The 19,287-nt window shown below is 45.0% G+C and overlaps 1 protein-coding gene across 3 annotated transcripts in view; it reads left to right on the top strand.

Annotated features, from left to right (window-relative positions):
• LOC109309889 (protocadherin alpha-C2-like) overlaps positions 1 to 19,287 on the top strand; it is a 199,010-nt gene that overhangs the window by 52,736 nt on the left and 126,987 nt on the right. For 2 of the 3 annotated variants that reach the window (XM_019534767.1, XM_019534765.1), the window contains exon 1: positions 12,795 to 15,390. The exons of the other annotated variant lie outside the window; for it this stretch is intronic. In XM_019534767.1, the coding sequence (XP_019390312.1) occupies positions 12,877 to 15,390 (2,514 nt within the window). In that variant the 5' untranslated portion in view covers positions 12,795 to 12,876. Of the gene's footprint in view, positions 1 to 12,794; positions 15,391 to 19,287 lie in introns of those variants that run through there. 3 annotated transcript variants of the gene reach the window in all.

Below are 19,287 nucleotides of genomic sequence, written 5' to 3'. Positions count from 1 at the left end.
CTCGCTGGGGTCTTATGACCCCTGCCACCCCCAGTGCTCCTTCTGGCCCAGGGCAGGGGGTCAGACTAGATGATCTGTCTAGGTCCCTTCTGACTCATTGATTCTATGATTCTGTGACTCTGCCTGAAACCTGGCAGGCCTCTGTCATGCTTGCATGAGAGGCTATGTGACAGGACAGGTGCTAATGAAGGCGGCTATTTAATGCCCTGTTTTCAGAGCCGGAGGCAACAGTTTAATTTCTCACCAGCAAGCAGGGGAAGAACATCTCCCTGCTGAGCTCCCATGCAAGGAAGAACTTGGAGGTATAAGGGTTGGGGCTATATGGGGAGGAGGAGGCCCCACAGCATCCTGGGCATGACCTAAAACTAAACCCTGCCAGGGTAGGGAGGCCTGGGTGGGACTGCTGGTGGTGTGGCAGCCCCAGGAAATGCCAGGACTGTGAACCTCCCTGGTGAAAGGCAGGTAGGAGCAGGAGACACCTGATAACTTCCAGCCACTGCACAGTCCTGGCTGGGGAAAGCCGAGACCTGTAAGATCTTTGACAGGCCTGAGGCTTACTGGTTGCAGTGGAGTTGTGAGGGTGAGAACAAGGGTTACCATCCCTCCAGTTTTCATCCCACTACACCTTAACACACACAAAGCCACACATGTCACAAGTTTTGCTTGTCAGGCTGTCAGCACCTTGAAGTGCAGTTTCCCAGAAACCCCTGCACCTATCTCCTTGAAACCTGGCAGGCTTCACGGCCTTAGAAGGAGCTACCATCCCTGCAGTTTTCATCCCACTGCACCTTAACACACACACACAGTCACACATGTCACAGGTTTTGCTTTCAGGACCTTGAGATACAATTTCCCAGATACCCCTTCACATATTGCCTTGAAACTTGGCAGGCTTCATGGCCTTAGAAGGAGCTGCTATCCCTGCTGTTTTCATCCCACTGTGCCTTCACACTTACACATCATGACTTTTGCTTTGAATAGTTTGAGGTGCAGTTTCCCAGAAACTCTTGCACCTATCTCCTTGAAGCTTGGTAGGCTTCATGGGCTCACAAGGAGCTACCATTCCTGCAAGTTTAATCTGAATCAGGCAAGAAATTACAAAGTTATAGGCAGTTTTGTGATTCCCCATTATAGCCTGTGGCCAAAACACTGTCGAAATTCCAAAATAGCTCTGAAACAGTTTTGGGCGAAATTAAACGGGACAGTGATTCAAAACACCAAAACAATCACTGTCCCTCTGAAATGCCGAATCCAAAATGAAACTAAACACAGCAATTTTGGACAGCCCTACGAAACACCGAAATGAAACACTGTCTCTCTCAAACAGCGAATCCAAAACCGAAATGAAACACAGGCATTTCACACAGCCCTATTCTTTAGGATCCCCTTTTGCATAATCTAACTTTCCTCATACATTGTAAAGGTCATATACACCTTAGTATGAAGTTGTGGATTCCACACCACAGTGTTGCAATGCTAGGGTACCACATGAGTGAGTTCCGAATTCCTTTTTAGTTCTAGTTTTAAATCCCTTCAATGAAGTAGCAACATAATGTCATGGAGGGAGGGGTAAAAAGCAGTGGCTACCACATTGGCTGACCACACTGCCACAATCATCAAGGCAGGAACCTGCACTTCCCATGTTGTCCTGGGCATGGACTTGCCTTGCTGTACCTCTGACTTTTACCATTAAAGGTCTTTCCTTTGTGTCTCTACTAGATTAGGTGTCTTCTGGCAATACTCTGGTTTATATACTCTAGGTGGAATTCTGTTTCCCTTTGTGCACCTAAATGATGGGTTTCTAGCCCTGTACCCATGGGCGGATCTAGGATTTTGAAAAGGGAGGTGCAGATGGTGTTGCGCATCATCACGTATAAATACACTACATATTTTTCTCCATATAAAGAGAAACTAGAATCTGTACTAATATGCTAGGGGGCTGACACTAAACTATTCAGTTTAAGATCACCGCAAAGACAAATAAAACTATTGTTGTGTGCACTAATTTGCTAGATTAAATTTAATATATATAAAACACAGCAAACTGGGGAAAAAGAGTCAAAATAGTCAAAAGCTATTGTGTCATTGGTCCCATAGTTATTACAGTTAATCATTATAGTTATTCAGATTCATAAAACAAAATCTAACTCTCTTGAGTGTCTTGACAGTGCCTCCAATACTGTCAGTCATTTTTACACATGAGTTAATATTACCACACCTGAGTCAAGGTTTTTAGTCACTATGCTAGGAAGTCAAGAGTTTCTAAACCTTCTCTGAGCAAGGGGCCTGAGAACCCAGGTCTTTGGTTTCCTGGGCAAGTGCCCTAACAGCTCAGTTTTGGGGGCTAAAACATGGGGATCTCCCTCTTCTTTCTCCTCCTCCCCTACACTCACCAGTTAGCCCTGGGTTTCTGGTTGGCTATGTTTTCATGATCTACATGCACTTATACATCCAGAATGGGCATGTTTATATAACTGTGTACCTGCCTGATTTGTGCATATCCTACTGTGTATGTTCTGTCTTTGCATGCACACTTATACATCCACTGTGCAGGGGTAACAGAACTGCAATCTATGTGTGACTGTGAAAAATGCCATGTATGTGGCAAGAAAATTGCCTGTTAGGTGCACAAAGGGAAATAGAATTCTGTCTTCTGTGTATATATTCCTCTGCTCTAAAGGGTTATTTTTTCCCATGCAAAATAGATTCAGTTTTCCTTTCCGCAACATCATTTGAAAAGGGGAAGTTTGAACAGAATATTAGGTCATTAGGGCAGTATGAGGAAACATTAATAGAACTGAATAGAACATAGAAGGAAAAGAAATGTTAGCTAATGTTCTGACAAAGGGAATAGAAGTGACATGGCTATAAAATACTTCACAGAACACCTGGTCATGTTGTTCTGCTTCTGAATATATTCTATTCCTCAGTTTTCATAAAAAGTTGTAAAAACATAACATTCCAAATAGTGACATGTGTGAAAAACACTGGTTTGGGGCAATAATAAGATGTAAGAAGAAAATAAATGAGGTCATAATTATCTGAATCTGAAGAAGAATGCTTTCACAATCAGTTAAATGAACTGATGATGGTTTGAGCTAAGGAATTATAGTCTGCATAAGAGCATGACAAATATCATAGCCTCTATGGAGATACATAATAGTGATTAGGGAAAATACTAGTATATTAAAGTCACCATAAAACATTTGGCAGTTAAATAATCAGTTAAAGTCTTGTGGTGAATTCACAAAGGTGAAAGTTATTTTGGCATTGTCTAAGCTTAAGGCTTTCATGTCTTCTCATTTAGAATATTACAGTGTGTGAACTTATGGTTACTAAATAACTGGAAAAATGTTGTGGTCATCAGAAAAGTACAAGAGAATACAGAATGAGTCAGACATCTCTAGTATTACATTTTGAGAAAAGGCAAGAGATATTTGAGCATTCATCAGAGACAAAAACAAAAAAAATAGTAGTCTGTGTCTGAATTGTACATATTATATCACTATGGGCATGAGACATTTGCTGATCAATTAGCTTCACAGTAAAACATCAGCGTCTACACATGTGACACTATTAAGCCAGAGTAAACTAATTTACTCTGCCACAGGAAAGTACTTGTATATACAAGTACTACCCTGTGGTGTGGAGTAAAGTACTCCATCATAATGCATGGTAGATGCTGACAGGGCTGGCTGGGGCATGAGGGTGCATCAGTACAGGGGCTGCCTGCCAGCTGGCTTCACACTGAAGCAACTATCATGCCCTAGCCAGCCCCTCCACATCACATTTAGTCTGGGTAGACCAGCCCTGGGCTGACAGGCTGGTCCCCTGGGTCCTCTGGCAACCGGGGCTTCTCCAACCCAGCTCCACATGCTGCAGTCCAAGGTACACAAGTAATTGTGGCACCCGGGAACAATAAACTTTGGTGTGATATATGCCAGAGTTTATTGTTCCATATTAATTACATATGTAGATGCACCCTGTATATCTGAATCTGTGGGTTTTTTAAATCTCTTTCTTGTGATATCATTTGCTAAAACAACTGCAAGTACACTAATGGGCATAAGGAAAGATATTCTGACCTAAATACAGAGAGCAGTTAGACTACATTTTGTATGATTGGTTGGCAGCCCTAGTTCTAGTAACAGCAGTGCTTAAAATAGTCTGGTTTGAGATGTTTTACAGATACAAAGGAAATTCTGAATCAATTAGATACATACCAATGAGAAATTCAGATTCACTGATAAATATGGAAGAACCAAGGAACAATGTTGTACATCATCTAGTTCAGATAAAGAGGATAGGAAGAATATCTAAGGTGATACTGGAAACAAGAAATTCACATAAGCTCAGGTAAGATCTAGGAATATTTTTAAGGAATGGGAGGGTCATGGATATAATAATAGATCATGCACCCAGAAAAATCCTATGAAGGGTGGCTAAAAAAGACTGGCTTCTGTGATAATTTTAGTTCAGGATTCATTGTTATTTCCAGTCTGATTCAAATGCCCAGAAATATTATAGGGTCAACAAAAAGGATCTTAGATGAGTAGAGTAAGGTGGAAGCTTATTAGACTGAAGACCCCTTTGTGATATTATGTTTCAGTCATCCCTCTTCATATAACCATATAATCAGAAAAGTAGGGCTGGGGGGGACCTCAGAAGGTCATCTAGGTTAGTCCCTTGCTTAAGGCAGGATCATTCCAGCTATAAACTATGCCTGCCAAGTGCCTGTCTAACATTTCCAAGGTCAGTTTCCACAACCTCTCTAGGTATCTTGTTCCATAAATTCCATGATCCATAACTGGCATGTTTCTCTTTGAGATAACATGGACTCATGAGAGTTCACCCTCTACACTGTAACACCTCCCTTCTCCACAAACATATTGCCTGAAGGAGAGATGGGTTCTAGTAAGTTTAGGTAATACTTGTAAGAATTTCAGACTTTGGAATGATTTCAACATGTTTTAAAAAGCCATTTGTAAATTTGTCCCTCAGGGGAACTTACGTAGCTGTACAACCGCATTTTTTGGAACTTGTGTGGCTTTTAGTTTCTGTTTTCACTTGTGATGGAATAAGGTTGCCCAGTTATACACCCACCTATCAAAGATAAAATGGAGGAGGGACCTCCCACCTTTTAGTCCAATAGTTAAAACACTTGCCTGGGCAGACAGAAGCAGGGGAAGATCCAGGATTTGGCAAAGTGGTGGGGGAGGGGTATGGGAGCACTTCTGCTCCACACCTTGTTTCCTGCAACCCACCAGTGTGAACAGATTATGCTGTGGAAGCCTCTGGGGACTTTCAGAAGTTCCTATAGTAGGTAAGCATCCCCCACTCCACATGTCCCCACCCCTCTCATTCCATCCCCTCCTCCTCCAGTCACTGTTGCTTTCCTTACTGTCCTGGGGAAAGGGGAAATTTCAGAGCTCCTCCTGGCTGCCTCAGTCGCATCATGTGGGGGTCAGGCTTAGCTGGGAACAGCAGCAGCAGCAATGGGGAGGGGATGGGTACTTCCACACTGCTCAGCCCCGTCAGGAGGAGGCACAGGAAGCCTCTGATGCTGTCTGCCCGTGAGGAGTCCTGCCCCTGCACAGCCCAGCTGGAGCAGTCAGGAGCAGCTCTGAAGCTTGCCCCACCCCAGGAAAAGCAGAAAAAGCTGCAACAACTGGAGAAGGAGGGGACAGGAAGGAAATGCCTCTGAGTACAGAGGGAAGGGGGACTCTCTTCTGCTCTGGGAGCTTTTTTAAAGACCATGGATGCTCCAGTAGCATGGTTCAGTCTAAGAGGGGGGTGCAGCTGTGCCATGGGACACCCTCTGGATCTGCCCCTGGGCAGAAGATGCAGGTTTAAGGTGCCCCTTTATCCAGAAGGGGGTTGAACTTCTCTCTCATTTCTCAGCAAACTGCTATATCCACTAAGCCATGGAATAGACATTAGTCAGTATGTTCTGTAGCATTCTTGAAGCTGACTCACTGGCGAGCTAGCAGGTGAAGGTCGTTGGTGCCAAGAGGAAGAGTGTTAGCTATAGAGAAGGTGGCATAGTAAAAGGAACTCTACCCTCATACAAGATGCCCTAGCTCCTGCCTGTAATAGTACAGATACCATCTTGCTACTGAATATCCATTTTCTGCAACAAATGGAAAATGCAATGTATAGAAAAGGAAGTGCAAAGTGAACATAGTTACATGGAATTCAAACACTGCATAATTGCCAAAAATTGAAGTTAGATCACTATTTAGGTGATGCCTATTAGTCATGTGAAGGTGAAATGGAGTTCAGACTTAAACATCTAAAAATTATATATATGTAAAATAAACTACAGAGAAATAATACATACAACATACCCTGGAATAAGGATTTTGAAACACAAAACAAAGAGAAAAAGATCTTTCCTTTTAGTACATAATTGAGTAGCAGGAGCTAAAGAGCCAAGCCTGCTCACTGTTTTGCTCCCTTCATGCAGTTACTTTCACTTTTGCTCAACAAAAGCTTCCATTACAGAAACTGCTATTACTGTATTCCCTTGCTTATAATGCTTACCCCAATTTCCAGCAATGCAGAGCACCTGGTTGCCTCTGATGCTGGTGGCTTGGGCTTTGTGGCAGGCCCTTTCCCCTTCCCACCCCCAGGTGTGGAAGAGGTTCCTGAGAAGTCCTTGCCCTGGACCCCTTTGTGAGCATGGCCAGGGGGAGCCCATGGCTCTGCTGGCTCTCCCCTGCTTCACTGCCAGCCCCTGTGTTGGGGACTGCCTCAGGGGGCTCCTGCCCTGCCATGGGATGGGGTGGGGTGAGAGGGAGAGCCGCAGACTGGGTCAGGTGCCTTCTTTGGCTGCACTATAGAGGAGAGGTGTTGTGGCAGTAGGGACTGGCAGGTGCTGGAGCAGAAAGGGTGGGGTAGGGGGGAAGGGACTGGGGGCTAGGGTTCTGTGATGGGCTGGGTAGGTTGGGGCCTGGAGGGTGTGGAGGGACACACAAGCAAGTGTGGGGGGCATGCCACTGACTTGCTTAGGCTGAACAGGGTGAGGTGAGGGCAGCAGGGCTTGTGAGGTGGGGGCTTTCACTCAGGGAGGGGTCTGGCCCTGGAAACAAGATTGCACTCTGTACTATTCTGTTGATGCCCTGGGACCAGCCCTTCAAACCTCCATACTCCTCAAAGGTCTCCCAAGCAGACCTAGTCCTATTTAGCTGGGTGATGCCCCCAGAGCACAGGCTGGCCTCTTGCCATCTCTGGGGCCTTAGAGCTGGTTCTGGAGGAGGAGAGGAATGAAACCAAAAGTGGACCAGAAAGAGGACCAAAGAGCCTTTTCTAAAGTCCAGGAAGGGGGAAAGGTTATAGAAGTTTCTGGCAAGATCTGAGTACTAGGGACCAAGTTCTATTCCACCTGTTAGGAGGGACCTACCTAAATCATGGCAAGAAAAAGTGTTTTTCATGGTACACAGATGCGATTTTATAGGTATTTTGCAGTGGCCATACCCCTTGGTGCCAATTGGCAGAGAGGCCCCTCCCCTTTGCACTGATTGGCAGAGAGGCCTGGGGAGAAGGGATGAGGGTGTGGCTGCCATCTTGATTGCTGTCCCTCCCCACCCCTTGGCCCTGTTTGGTGGAGAGGCCCTGGCATGGGGAGGAGGGACAAGGAGGTATCTGACCTGGAGTGCTGCCAAGGCTGCTGGCATGGCTGGAGCAGGTGTAGGGGCCCTGCTGGCGCAGTGGGCTGAGTGATAGTGGGGGGAGGCCCTGCTGGTGTTGTGGGTCCCCTCCCTCCTTCACAGATGCCCAGCAGCTCAGGAACTGGAGCAGGAGGCAGGAGCTGGAGCCAGGAGTGGGAAGCAGGACCTGGGGGCAGCAGTAGGCATACACGTTGGGGGAGGGAGTGGGGGCAGCAGTATCAGCACCTGGGGGAGGAGGACTAGTCCAGGTGGAGTAAACAGGGGGGCCTAGTCCCTTGGAGAGCTGACAGGAGCCCTCTCCAGGAGGAGTGAGGCCAGCAGGCTCTGCATAGGAGGAGGGAGCTTGGTGTGTGGCTCCTGCCCAGCAGCAGTGGCTAGCAGGGAGTGCTGGTGTCCCTGTGTGGCCACAAGAGACTGAGCAAAATGGACTTATGGTCTGATCCAGTAAATGGCAGTTCTTACGTTTTTGCCATAGGACCAGATTCTGATATTCTTGTTCTCGTCTACTAGTATATTAAAGTGAAGTCAATGGACGTGCTTATGGAATAAGATTACTCTAGAAGTGAATAAAGATTTCAGAATGCGGTTACCAAGTAGCCTAATAAAAAAGAACAAAAAGTTTAAAAAACACAATCAAAGTTAAAAGGCTGCTGCTCAGTGATTTGACTTCTATCTTTCACTGGAAAAATCAATATTACTAGACGCTGACTGAATTCTGAAGTCCTTCCTCAATGGAAGTTTTTCCTGAATAAGAACTAAAAACTGCAGGACTGACTCAGCATTACTAAAGTACCTTATAGAGATAACTAAAGTTGTTAGGGTCATGACAGAATTTTATATTGATTCAAACTGGCCCAGATGCCATTTAATCAGATCAGACCACGTTTCACTTTTTCAATAATAAATGTTACGTAGTCAGCATAAAATTGTGCAAATTTAATATTTTAAGAAAGGAAATATTATGTAGCATTTATGTACATACCTATCACGGTAGGCAGACAAGGTATAAGATTAATCTGTAAACTGGGAATAAAAATGCTGTAGTTATATAAGACTTACATTAAAATGTCAGAGTTTGGAGGTTTGTGGGAACTGTGGGTTCCCAGAGAATTCCAAAAAGCAGGGAACAGGTTTTCAGAGATCTTATCTCCCAAACATTCTTTGCTCCATGGGGAGGAAGATTCTTAAATGCATGTAAAAATGGTACCAGTAATTTATAGAATCGTAGAAAAATAGGACTGGAAGCGACCTCAGGAGATCGTCTAGTTTAGTGGTGCACAACCTTCTGGGATATGGGCCAGATCAGATCCTGTGCACCAGGATTGGGCCCCACACTCCATCCAGCCAGCACCTGCATACCCAGATTGGGCCTTGAGTCACCACAGCATACCAATCCTGCATGTTATCAGGCCCAGGGGCTCCCCACAGGTCCAAAAATTTGCAAAAGGGGAGTGGAAAATAGAACAGCAAATATTTAGACCCATGGGGATGCCTGCTGGCTGGTGTGGTTCTGTGGGTTGAACATAGGCTGCAGGCTGGGAATTAAGTACCCCATATCTAGTCCAACCCTCCCCTCCACCTCCAACCTGCTCAAAGCAGGATCATCCCTGTTTAAACCATCCTATACAAGTATCTGTCTAACACAGTGGCATTACACTCATCTGGCCTTGTGGGCTGGACCTGGAACATGGAGCCATGCCATCTGGCCTCTCGGGCTGGAATTTGGTGGCAGCAGCATGAATTGCTGTTGCTTCTGGAGAAACAGCAGCCATTGCTTCTTCCACTGGCGTATTTCCAACCTTGTGGGCAGCCCTGGAAAACATAGCTCTGTGCTTCAAATCTGGCCTGTGGGGCTACCTATTGGCTTGGACATTTCATGGCAGGATGATTACCAGTGGCATTAATTGCTATGGCAATGAAAGCTGCCACTGCTTGCCATGCTGCCAACTTTCCAGACCTGTAAGGAATCCTGTGGACCAGATCTGGCTGCAGGCTGGATCTTTACCACCTCTGACTTAACCTGTTTCAAACAAACCTGAGCAAACAACTCTCTTGCACAGATACCAGCCACTGTGCCCAAAACCATCAAAAACACCCTAATGCCACAAGTAAAGCAGGTGGACAGGGACAGTGTCAGTAAGTGTCTTATCACTGAAAAGACAGGAAATAGTTAATACACCTGAGGGATCCAATTTTGCATAATTCCTGCTTAATTTTAGTCTCTCCTGTGTCCTGCTAAACTTTAGATGGGTCTGGTACTAGTATCATTGATTAATTTAATGGTAATATATCATATTTATGTGGTCTAGTTAATGCTTATCTATTATTATAAAAATAACTTTCAATTCCAAAAAATATATATATAAGCACTAATTTGCATTTCTTACATGATATCACTTGAAAAGTCTCAAAACACTGTAGAATATTTAATGGAGATCTTAAAGGTAGGTCCCTTAAGATAGGTCCAAATTTATACTTTTGTGTTTCATTTAGAGATCAAGGACCTGATTTCAGAAAGAGCTCAGTTTCCACTTAGGTACCTCCATGAAGCGGCCAGATTTCTAAATGCACCAAGCACACAGCAGTTGGTTTCCAGGCCTGAATAAGCCTAATTATATTTTAAGCTTCAGAGATAAGCAGGTCTGTGTGGTGTCCAGTAATAGCTACTGAAATCTGTTTTGTGCACAGCCTTTTTTAAAAAGAGGTGACTTATTTAAGTCCTTATAGGTCCCTTCCGACCCTACAAACTATGAAACTATGAGGTAGGAGCCTAACTTGAAGCACTGATTTAAAAAAATCCTGACCTTAATGTTTGTCTATTTTATTGTTTCTCTCTGATTGCAAAGCCTGATGGCTAATGGGTTTTCAATATTTCTCTGCTGTGCCATGAAGGTAACTTAACATGGTTCTTTTTTCTTTTCAGCTCCCATTGTTTCACTGCTTTTTCATGTCCTGTGTGAATTAATAAAATGATCTAGTTCTTCAGTGCTTTTACTGCTTAACACCCCACTCAAAGTCATCCCACATGGTAAATTATTTCACTAGTGTGGAGTCCCTTGAAATCATCTGGGTGTATTGTGCCAAGGAAAAGGATGCACCTACATTGATTGACTAGCAGCAATGAGGCCTAATTTAGGGAAGTATAAATTAATAAATGACATAGTAGCATTTCAGTGAAGCTTTTCAGCTGAAGAAGAACATACTGCATTTTAAAACTTCTCTGAGTCTATCCCAGCTATGCAAGTGGTCCCATAACAGATAATCAGTCACAAAAATCCTTGCCTCTCACCTGTAGGTAAGGGAAGAGGGAGAGAGATTTTTAAAAGTAAGGAAGAAAGGTGTTGGGGAAGCGTATGCATTTCAAGGGAGGATAGCTCATTTGAGCTGATTGATTAAATTTGTTTCTGGTTGGTTATTTAGCTTCTATTTTAATTAATATTTAAGTTCAGTGTTAGGGGGTCATGGAAATCTATACACCAAAACAAAATAAAAACCTTAGTTTACAACCATTGCACTATGGGCTGTGATTTTGTCAGATCTTGTAAACTACATAAATCTGAGTTTTACTTGTAATTTAATCTGAGATGTAGAGGGGAAAATGATTCTGTATAAAACAGATCAGACTGCAACTACTTTTTATCCCCTCCCAAGCCTCTCCCTCAGTTCTCATTGTACTTGTATCACCTTGAGCCTATAATTTAAAATGCAAAATCAACTGAAGTCCATAATATGAGATCATTTGATTCATGGGTGTGACTTGCAAAATTCCATCAGTGGAGTTAGTGTCAGACCATGGTATTGTAGCAGTGGTCAAATCTGGAGTCTTGAAGGGCTCAAGGAGAGAAAGGAAGAAGAGAGGAAAAATTCTAAAAGTGTGGAGACAGCAATGCTGCTTTGGGACTAAAATCTTAGAGAGAGCAAAAAGGCATATCTCCATTAAGGAAGGCAGCAGATGGACTGCAGTACTACACAGCACCAGCCATAAACAACAGCAACAGAACTGACTGAGGGCGTATTTTCGGATTCCTGTGCTGACTGAACACTGATGGCTGATACATTCTAGCTTTGCTGCAACAGAAGGTTCACAAATGAAGGCAGCTCTGCTGATTCCTCCTCACCCTACTGCGGTGATGTTGAAAGGTCGCTCTTTGATTTCTCCTATGGAACCTATAAGGAGGGAGGGGGGCAGGGGACAGAAAGGGGATTCACCCCCACCCTCTCTTCTCTTCTGACAAATGGCTGCCCTTCCTGCACCGTTTGCACTGCGGGCCTCATGCACAGCAAGTATCTGTGGTACCTTCCTCATATCATTAGATTGGACCAAGGACCTCTGCCTCTGCAGTGGCAGGATACAGCCCCAGAGCAAAGTGGGATCTGTGCGCATGCGGGGAGCATGCGTGTGGGTGTAAATGCACTTGTAACGATGCATAATGACATAATATCATGTAGCTAAGCTGTCTTATAATTTGCTCTCTTATAATTATAAGCTTTCATTATTTGCCTATATGCTGGAAGGCCCAGCAGGTAAGGACGTCCCTGGCTGGGCCTCCGGGGCAGTGAAGGCGGCTATGCATGGTGTGGGCTTGTCCTGTGGCTGTGTTGGACACAGGCCCGGGGGGGAGTGGCCCCCGGCTGGCACGCTGGTGGGGGGGATGTCGTATGTAGGCTTGCACGGTGAGGAGAGGCGCTGCGGTTGGGCCTGACAGGAGGGGTGGGGGCTTTCCCCCTCGCGCCAGGGCATATGTTGGGGCACTCGGGCCTCTGCGGGGTACGCAGCTGGCCCGCGGCCGCCTCCCGCGCCGTCTGGCTGCTGCTCTTGGCGGCCTGCCGCGGTGTCGCTGTTCTCTGCCCCGGTGCTGAAGCGGAGCCAGGCGGAGGCCAGCGCCCCTCCCCCGCCCACTCCGGGCCGTGGCAGCCGCTGGAGCGGAGGAAGCGGAGCTGCGGGTGCCGCTGGGCTGCCGGAGGAGGAGAGGCCGGATCCGCCGTCGCAGGGCCGCGGAGCATGGATTTGCTGGGGAGGCGGCCGACCGGGGAGCCTGAGGGGGCGGCGGCGGCGGCGGCGCGGGGGGATGGCGGCAGCGCCTGATAACCACCGATTGCAGGAAGCCGCTGGGTGTGGGAGCGGCGGCTGCGGGATGTGAGGCCAGCGAGGGCTGCGAGCGCGTCCGCTGAAAGCTTCTCGCGTCCCCGCTTCTCCGCCTCGGCCATGGCGCCGGCTTCTCCCCGCACCAGCTCCGGGGCGGCGGCGCTCGGGATCCGGGCTCTGCTGCTGCTCCTGTGCCTGGGCCCGGCCTGCGGGCAGCTCCGCTACTCGGTGCAGGAGGAGCTGCCGCTCGGCGCCTTCGTGGGGAACGTGGCCCGAGACCTGGGCGTGGACCCGCGGCGGCTGGCGGCCCGGGGCGCCCGCCTGACTTCGGGCAGCGGGCGGCAGTACCTGGAGCTGGAGCTGGGCCGCGGGGCGCTGCTGGTGAAGGAGCGCATGGACCGGGAGGCGCTGTGCGAGCTCAGCCTCACCTGCTTCCTGAGCCTGGAGCTGGTGATCGAGCAGCCGATCGAGGTGCACAACGTCGAGGTGGAGGTGGTGGACATCAACGACAATGCGCCCAGCTTCCCCCGGCAGGACTACCGGCTGGAGATCAGCGAGTCCGCCGTGCCCGGCGCCCGCTTCCACATCGAGAGCGCCCACGACCCCGACGTGGGCACCAACACAGTACAGACCTACCGGCTCAGCCCCAGCCAGCACTTCGCCCTGGACCTCAAGGGCTTCCAGCGCGGCAGCAAACTCCTTGAGCTGGTGCTGCAGCAGCCCCTGGACCGCGAGCAGAGCGCTTTGCAGCAGCTGGTGCTCACCGCCGTGGACGGGGGCAGTCCTGCCAGGTCGGGCACGGCCCAGATCTCCATCCGGGTCCTGGACACCAACGACAACTCGCCCGTCTTCGACCGATCCACCTACACTGTGAGCCTGCTGGAGAACGCCGCCCTGGGAACGCTCGTGGTGCGGCTGAACGCCTCGGACCCGGACGAGGGCTCCAACGGCGAGGTGCTGTACTCCTTCAGCAGCTACACCCCGCAGAAGGTGCGGCAGCTCTTCAGCGTGGACCCCCACTCCGGGGAGGTGCGGGTAAACGGCACGCTGGACTATGAGGAAGCCTCTTCCTATGAGATCTACGTGCAAGCCACCGACAGGGGCCCTGTCTCCATGGTCGGGCACTGCAAAGTGCTGGTCAACATCGTGGATGCCAATGACAACGCCCCCGAGGTGGTGCTGACCTCCCTGTACAGCCCGGTGCCGGAGGACGCCCGGGCCGAGACCGTGGTGGCTTTGATGAGCGTCATGGACCAGGACTCCGGGCTGAACAAGCAGGTCAGTCTGAGCATCCCTCCCGACATCCCCTTCAAACTCAACTCCTTCAAGAACTCCTACACCCTGGTCACGCAGGGGAAGCTGGACCGCGAAACGGCTTCCTCCTACAATATCACGGTTACGGCTACCGACTCCGGGAGCCCTCCCCTCTCCTCTCGCAAGGTGATCCAGGTGGACATCTCCGATATCAATGACAACCCGCCACAGTTCGAGGGGCCGGCGTATTCGGTTTACATCCCCGAGAACAACCCCCTTGGGGTTTCCCTGTGCACTGTCAAAGCCACTGACCCGGATGCCAATGAAAATGCCTACGTGTCATATTCTCTACTGAACGGAGACATCCAAGGGCTACCTGTCACATCTTACGTCTCCATCAAAGCTGACAACGGTAACATCTATGCTGTCAACTCCTTTGACTATGAGAAGTTAAGAGAGTTTCAGATTGTTGTCCGGGCTCAGGATGCTGGAAGCCCCCCACTGAGCAGCACTGTCACTGTCTACGTGTACGTGGTGGATCAGAATGACCACGCCCCTCAGATTCTGTACCCTACCTCAACCAACACCACAGCAGCCATGGAGATGATCCCTCGGTCTGCAAGTGCAGGATACTTGGTTACTAAAGTCATTGCCATTGATGCAGACTCTGGACAAAATGCATGGTTGTTCTACTATCTGGCTCAAGCCTCAGACCCAGGTCTTTTCAGAGTGGAACTACACAGTGGAGAAATTAGGACTACTCGCAAACTGGGGGATGAGAGCTTTACTACTTTCAATCTGACAGTGGTCGTGAGAGACAATGGGGAGCCATCTCTGTCTTCATCAGTAGCCATAACCATCGCTGTTGTGGACAGAGTTTCCAGAATCATTCCAGACACAAGACGGTATATCAAAAGTACTAGAAATTACTCAGAGATAACTGTCTATCTCATAATTGCTTTGAGCTCAGTTTCCTTCATTTTTCTTTTGACAATCATTGTCCTAACTGTTATCAAGTGCTACAGATACAATGTTTATGGTGACTCCTGTTGTGGAGGTTTTTGTGGGGTCAGAGAACGCTGTCCTGCTGAAATGTACAAGCAGGCTAACAACAATATTGACACGAGGATACCACATGGTTTAAAAGTACAGCCACATTTTATTGAAGTGAGAGGGAACGGGTCTCTCACTAAAACCTACTGCTATAAGGCATGCCTAACTGCAGGATCAGGAAGTGATACTTTCATGTTTTACAATACTTGTGGCCCAACAGGAACGGGTCCCCCTGCAGTGGTGGCCGAAAGACATCTGACAGGACAGAGTGGGCAGAGTGCACAAAATCTGATTTTATTTAAAAATGAGTCCATTACTCCTAACGAGGTGAGGATGAATTGCTAAATGACCAGAACCATGGTCTGAACAAAACAAAATACTTATTCAAAACTTACATGAAGGTTAAAATGAAATGTCCAGATTTAGGTAATACTCAGGGTTACTGAGGCAAAGGAATAATATTGTCTAAAAAATTCTAATCTGTGCAATGCATTTTATTTCTAGGAAAATAATGGGATCCATTTGGTAAGTTTATGGCTCAATATGTGAATACATTGTTTGAGATTTGCTTAATTTCTGGAGGCACTTCATTTTTGACAGCATCTGGTATTTGAAAGGTTCCCTTCTCCCCATTTTTTACGGATAGAAAAATGCACATTGCAGCAAAATATGGGAGGACACACAATCTTAATTTTTAACACAATACAGTAAAAACAATACTGTAGAAAAATAACATAGATTATTCTGGAAATCATTATGGTGCTTTAGGGCAATTAAAACATTTGACACTTTATTGATTCTCTACAAAGAGAACAATACCATAGATCACTATTTGACATTTTATTAACTGTATGCTTTAGTTGTTTGAAAACATATGATCAAAGCTTTGGTAATATTTGTATTTTGTGTGTTGCCTTTGTCTTCTTCCTGTCTATGGCAATCTAATTAATTACATATTTTTAGGCTGTTGATCCAATTTGCCAACTATTGTCTTTGCAGTGCAACAACTTGTGACTTGCTGGTTTGCTGTTGAAAACTGTTTATTACCCATGTTTTGACCAGCAATATATTGATCTTTCTGATATTTTCCCACACAGGAATTAATGACTGCTTTCAGGCAGAACATAGTCAAACTGGACTTAGTATATAGATTATAATATTATATAGGATTCCTATGTTACAGAGTTTGAAATTGAAAACACACATTTTACCATGAATAAAAAGAGAGAATGTTACTAGAGACCACAGTGCTTTCAGTTCTGATTAATACAGGAAATATTACATTTACTGCACTTGTTTACTGAGATTATGGGAAGCACAAGGCTAGTTTATTAATACATAGTCTTTACACAGGAAAGGAGAAAATATTTTTAAATTCTTGTGGTTAGGTAGAATGTAACTTGGCTTTTTATTTATCTATTTATTTTTTACATTTACACAGAAATGAAACCTATACTTTTATGGCCTCTAGCTTACCAGTATTAGAATATCAGTCTCTTATCTTTACAATACATAATGCCCTGAATTTAATACTAAAGTTTTTTTTCTAAAAATAATGCTGACACTAAAATATGTTCCTTTGTTTATAAAAAATATGTAGCTGTTTTACTCTTTAAGAATTATGATGATATGATTTTGGTGATTATGTGATTTTCAAAGTCTTAATGGCCTTCATGTATGTAATATTCAGCTCAAAGAATCAGTGGGGTAGTTCTTACTATATATTACAAATATATTTTTTGAAATATGTAGCCTCTATTGGCATAAGATAAGCTGTTATGCAAATAAATATGGGGGAAGAATCAAATTATTCCAAATATTCTTTAGGTTGGGACTTCAGTGAAATTAGATAGATGGCACTTGAAAATAAATTTATTTTATATGTGGAAGCAACAGGAATTTAGTTAACAAATTCCTATGATTTTAGGGAATTGGTCCTATTGCATGCAATGAATTAGCAATTTCTGAAGAACAGTGCAGGTCTAGCAAAGATAGTTTTTGGTGTACAAAAGCAAAGAGGCCTGATAAAAATTATTAAGCCATATTTCACATTTTAGAACAGAAACAATAACAGCCAGTTGGGGAATGAGGAATTCCAGTATGAGAAACTGTAATTTTGAAGATGAAGCAATTGTTGAAGAAGTCTTGCACAACTTAGAGGTGAAATTCTGTCAGATACTATTTGCAAGTCCAGAGAAATGTCCTAAAGCTTTTTGTTCATAAAAAAACTTGCCTAAAGTGTACAGTACAGTGAACCTATATCATTATCAGGTACTGATGAGGAAATAGCACAGGTTGATAACTGTAGCAGATTAGACATTGTGAAGTCACATATCTTACCCATTACTCAGTCTCCACATGTCCCCTGTGGTTCTGTGGTAGAAGCCTTGTTTACCACACAGGAGACCTGGGTTTGATTTCCAGATACATATACAATTACAACTGTGGAGGGACCAAACATCTGGACTCAGTCTGGTCTTTGGATTCTGTCTCAGTGGCCTAAAGGGCAGATGGAAGGTCTAGGCAGTCTCCAATCCTCTAAAAATTCCTTCCTAGGCATATACATTGAAGGTCTGGGTGGCTGTCATGCACACAATCCAGGAGGATTGATGATGGCCACATACATATCTTAACAAAAAAAACAATCCATTGAGGAACAACATCAACGTTAATTTTGTTTTAATAGATATGATTTACTCTTATTGACTTATTTGGCTTATTTGACTATGAACAGTAATTTGCCCCCCTATAAAATATACCGGCAGTGATCACTGCATCCTGCAGCATCTTATAAAGTTGATACATGAGGCACCTGTTACCAGTGAGCAATTTATTCAGATCTTCCCCCTCAAAGCTTTCAGAGACAGTTCTTAGTATTATCCATAGAGTTATGAGAAATTGCACAGCTAATAAAAAGTTTTCTGTAGAGAACATCACAGGTGAATGTATTGCTTGGTTTTACAAAATATTAACATTTTGTAAGCATTATTTTGGAGTAGGATAAAAAACTCCATTCTTAAGTTATGTGTGGGTGTGACAGAAGTTGACTCTAATTTAAAAAAAGTCAGAATTTTCTCTTGGTACTTTGAGATAAGCTAGGAGCAATTTTATTGGTATAGATGGAATTACATCACTGTAAAAGAGGGTAGAATTTAGCCTATTAAGTTTAATTTGAGGGATATCTTTGCATCTGAAGGTGTATGGCTTTGTAGATTTTTTTTGACACTGTTTTGCTAATGTAGTAATTGTGGTATGATAAAACCATGCCCCTTTTCTGCAAGGCAGCATATGCTTCTAATAAATGTTCATCTCACTGTACAGCTCTGCATGGTTATTTCAAACGAAGCTCAGTCTTCATAAAGGTTGTTTTCCGAATGAAAAAAATGTATTAGTGTTTTATAAGGTGCAGCCCTTTGAAATAGCATTATTGGTTTTAAAACCTAAAGGGAGCTGACTGATTGTTCAGAGCATTGTAGGGTCAAGGGTCAGACTCTAGGTTTAATGCATATCTGGTTGTTCACAATATCCTCACTATTTCATGATCAGAGCAGACAATAAAGAATAACAACAGAAGGAAAAATAAGTCTGGCAGAATATTTTGGATTCATTATTGGAGTTCTGAAGGTTTAGTGGCCACATATTATTATCTACTGGGGTATGAAGAGTGCTTGTGTGTGGGAGAGAATACTGTTTTACCATTGGGCTCCTGGTCTGCCTGCCAATTTGTCATTTTTCTGAAATGATTTATCCATACTGTTCTAAAATGTTAATAAGTTAGTCAAGTATCCATTTCTTTCATGAATGGTTTGTAATGCAAAGTGACACTAATGTCTGTTCCCTGCTTTGTCTTTTTTTATCTTTCCTATCTTGTTCATAATCTGTCTGTAGCTAGACCTGTTCATTATGTCTCCAATACCATGTCAGCCCTTTCACTTTGATGCAGGATGAACAATCAGACTGGTATACGGGCTAAGTCAGTGTTCTTGGCAAAAATGCACTGTGGCACATTAATACTTTTCAGCTGGCATACTGGATCCTTCAGGGAAATAGATACCGTTTTGGATACAGGGCTCCCTTTGCTACCATTTTGTGCGCTTATAGGCTGGTCAGTAGAGGTAGAGTTATTTGTTATTCATAGATAAAGCATGCTGCCCAGTTTACAAGAAGAACTGAAGGTGTACATTAGTAAAGTTAAACCCCTGTGGTAAATTTGTATTATATGAC

Source organism: Crocodylus porosus, unplaced genomic scaffold (assembly GCF_001723895.1).
Source record: "Crocodylus porosus isolate Cpor-Errol unplaced genomic scaffold, CroPor_comp1, whole genome shotgun sequence".
In the NCBI taxonomy this organism is placed as follows: domain Eukaryota; kingdom Metazoa; phylum Chordata; order Crocodylia; family Crocodylidae; genus Crocodylus; species Crocodylus porosus.
Note: the sequence above shows the minus strand (reverse complement) of the source record. Positions and strands in the feature narration are given on the sequence as shown.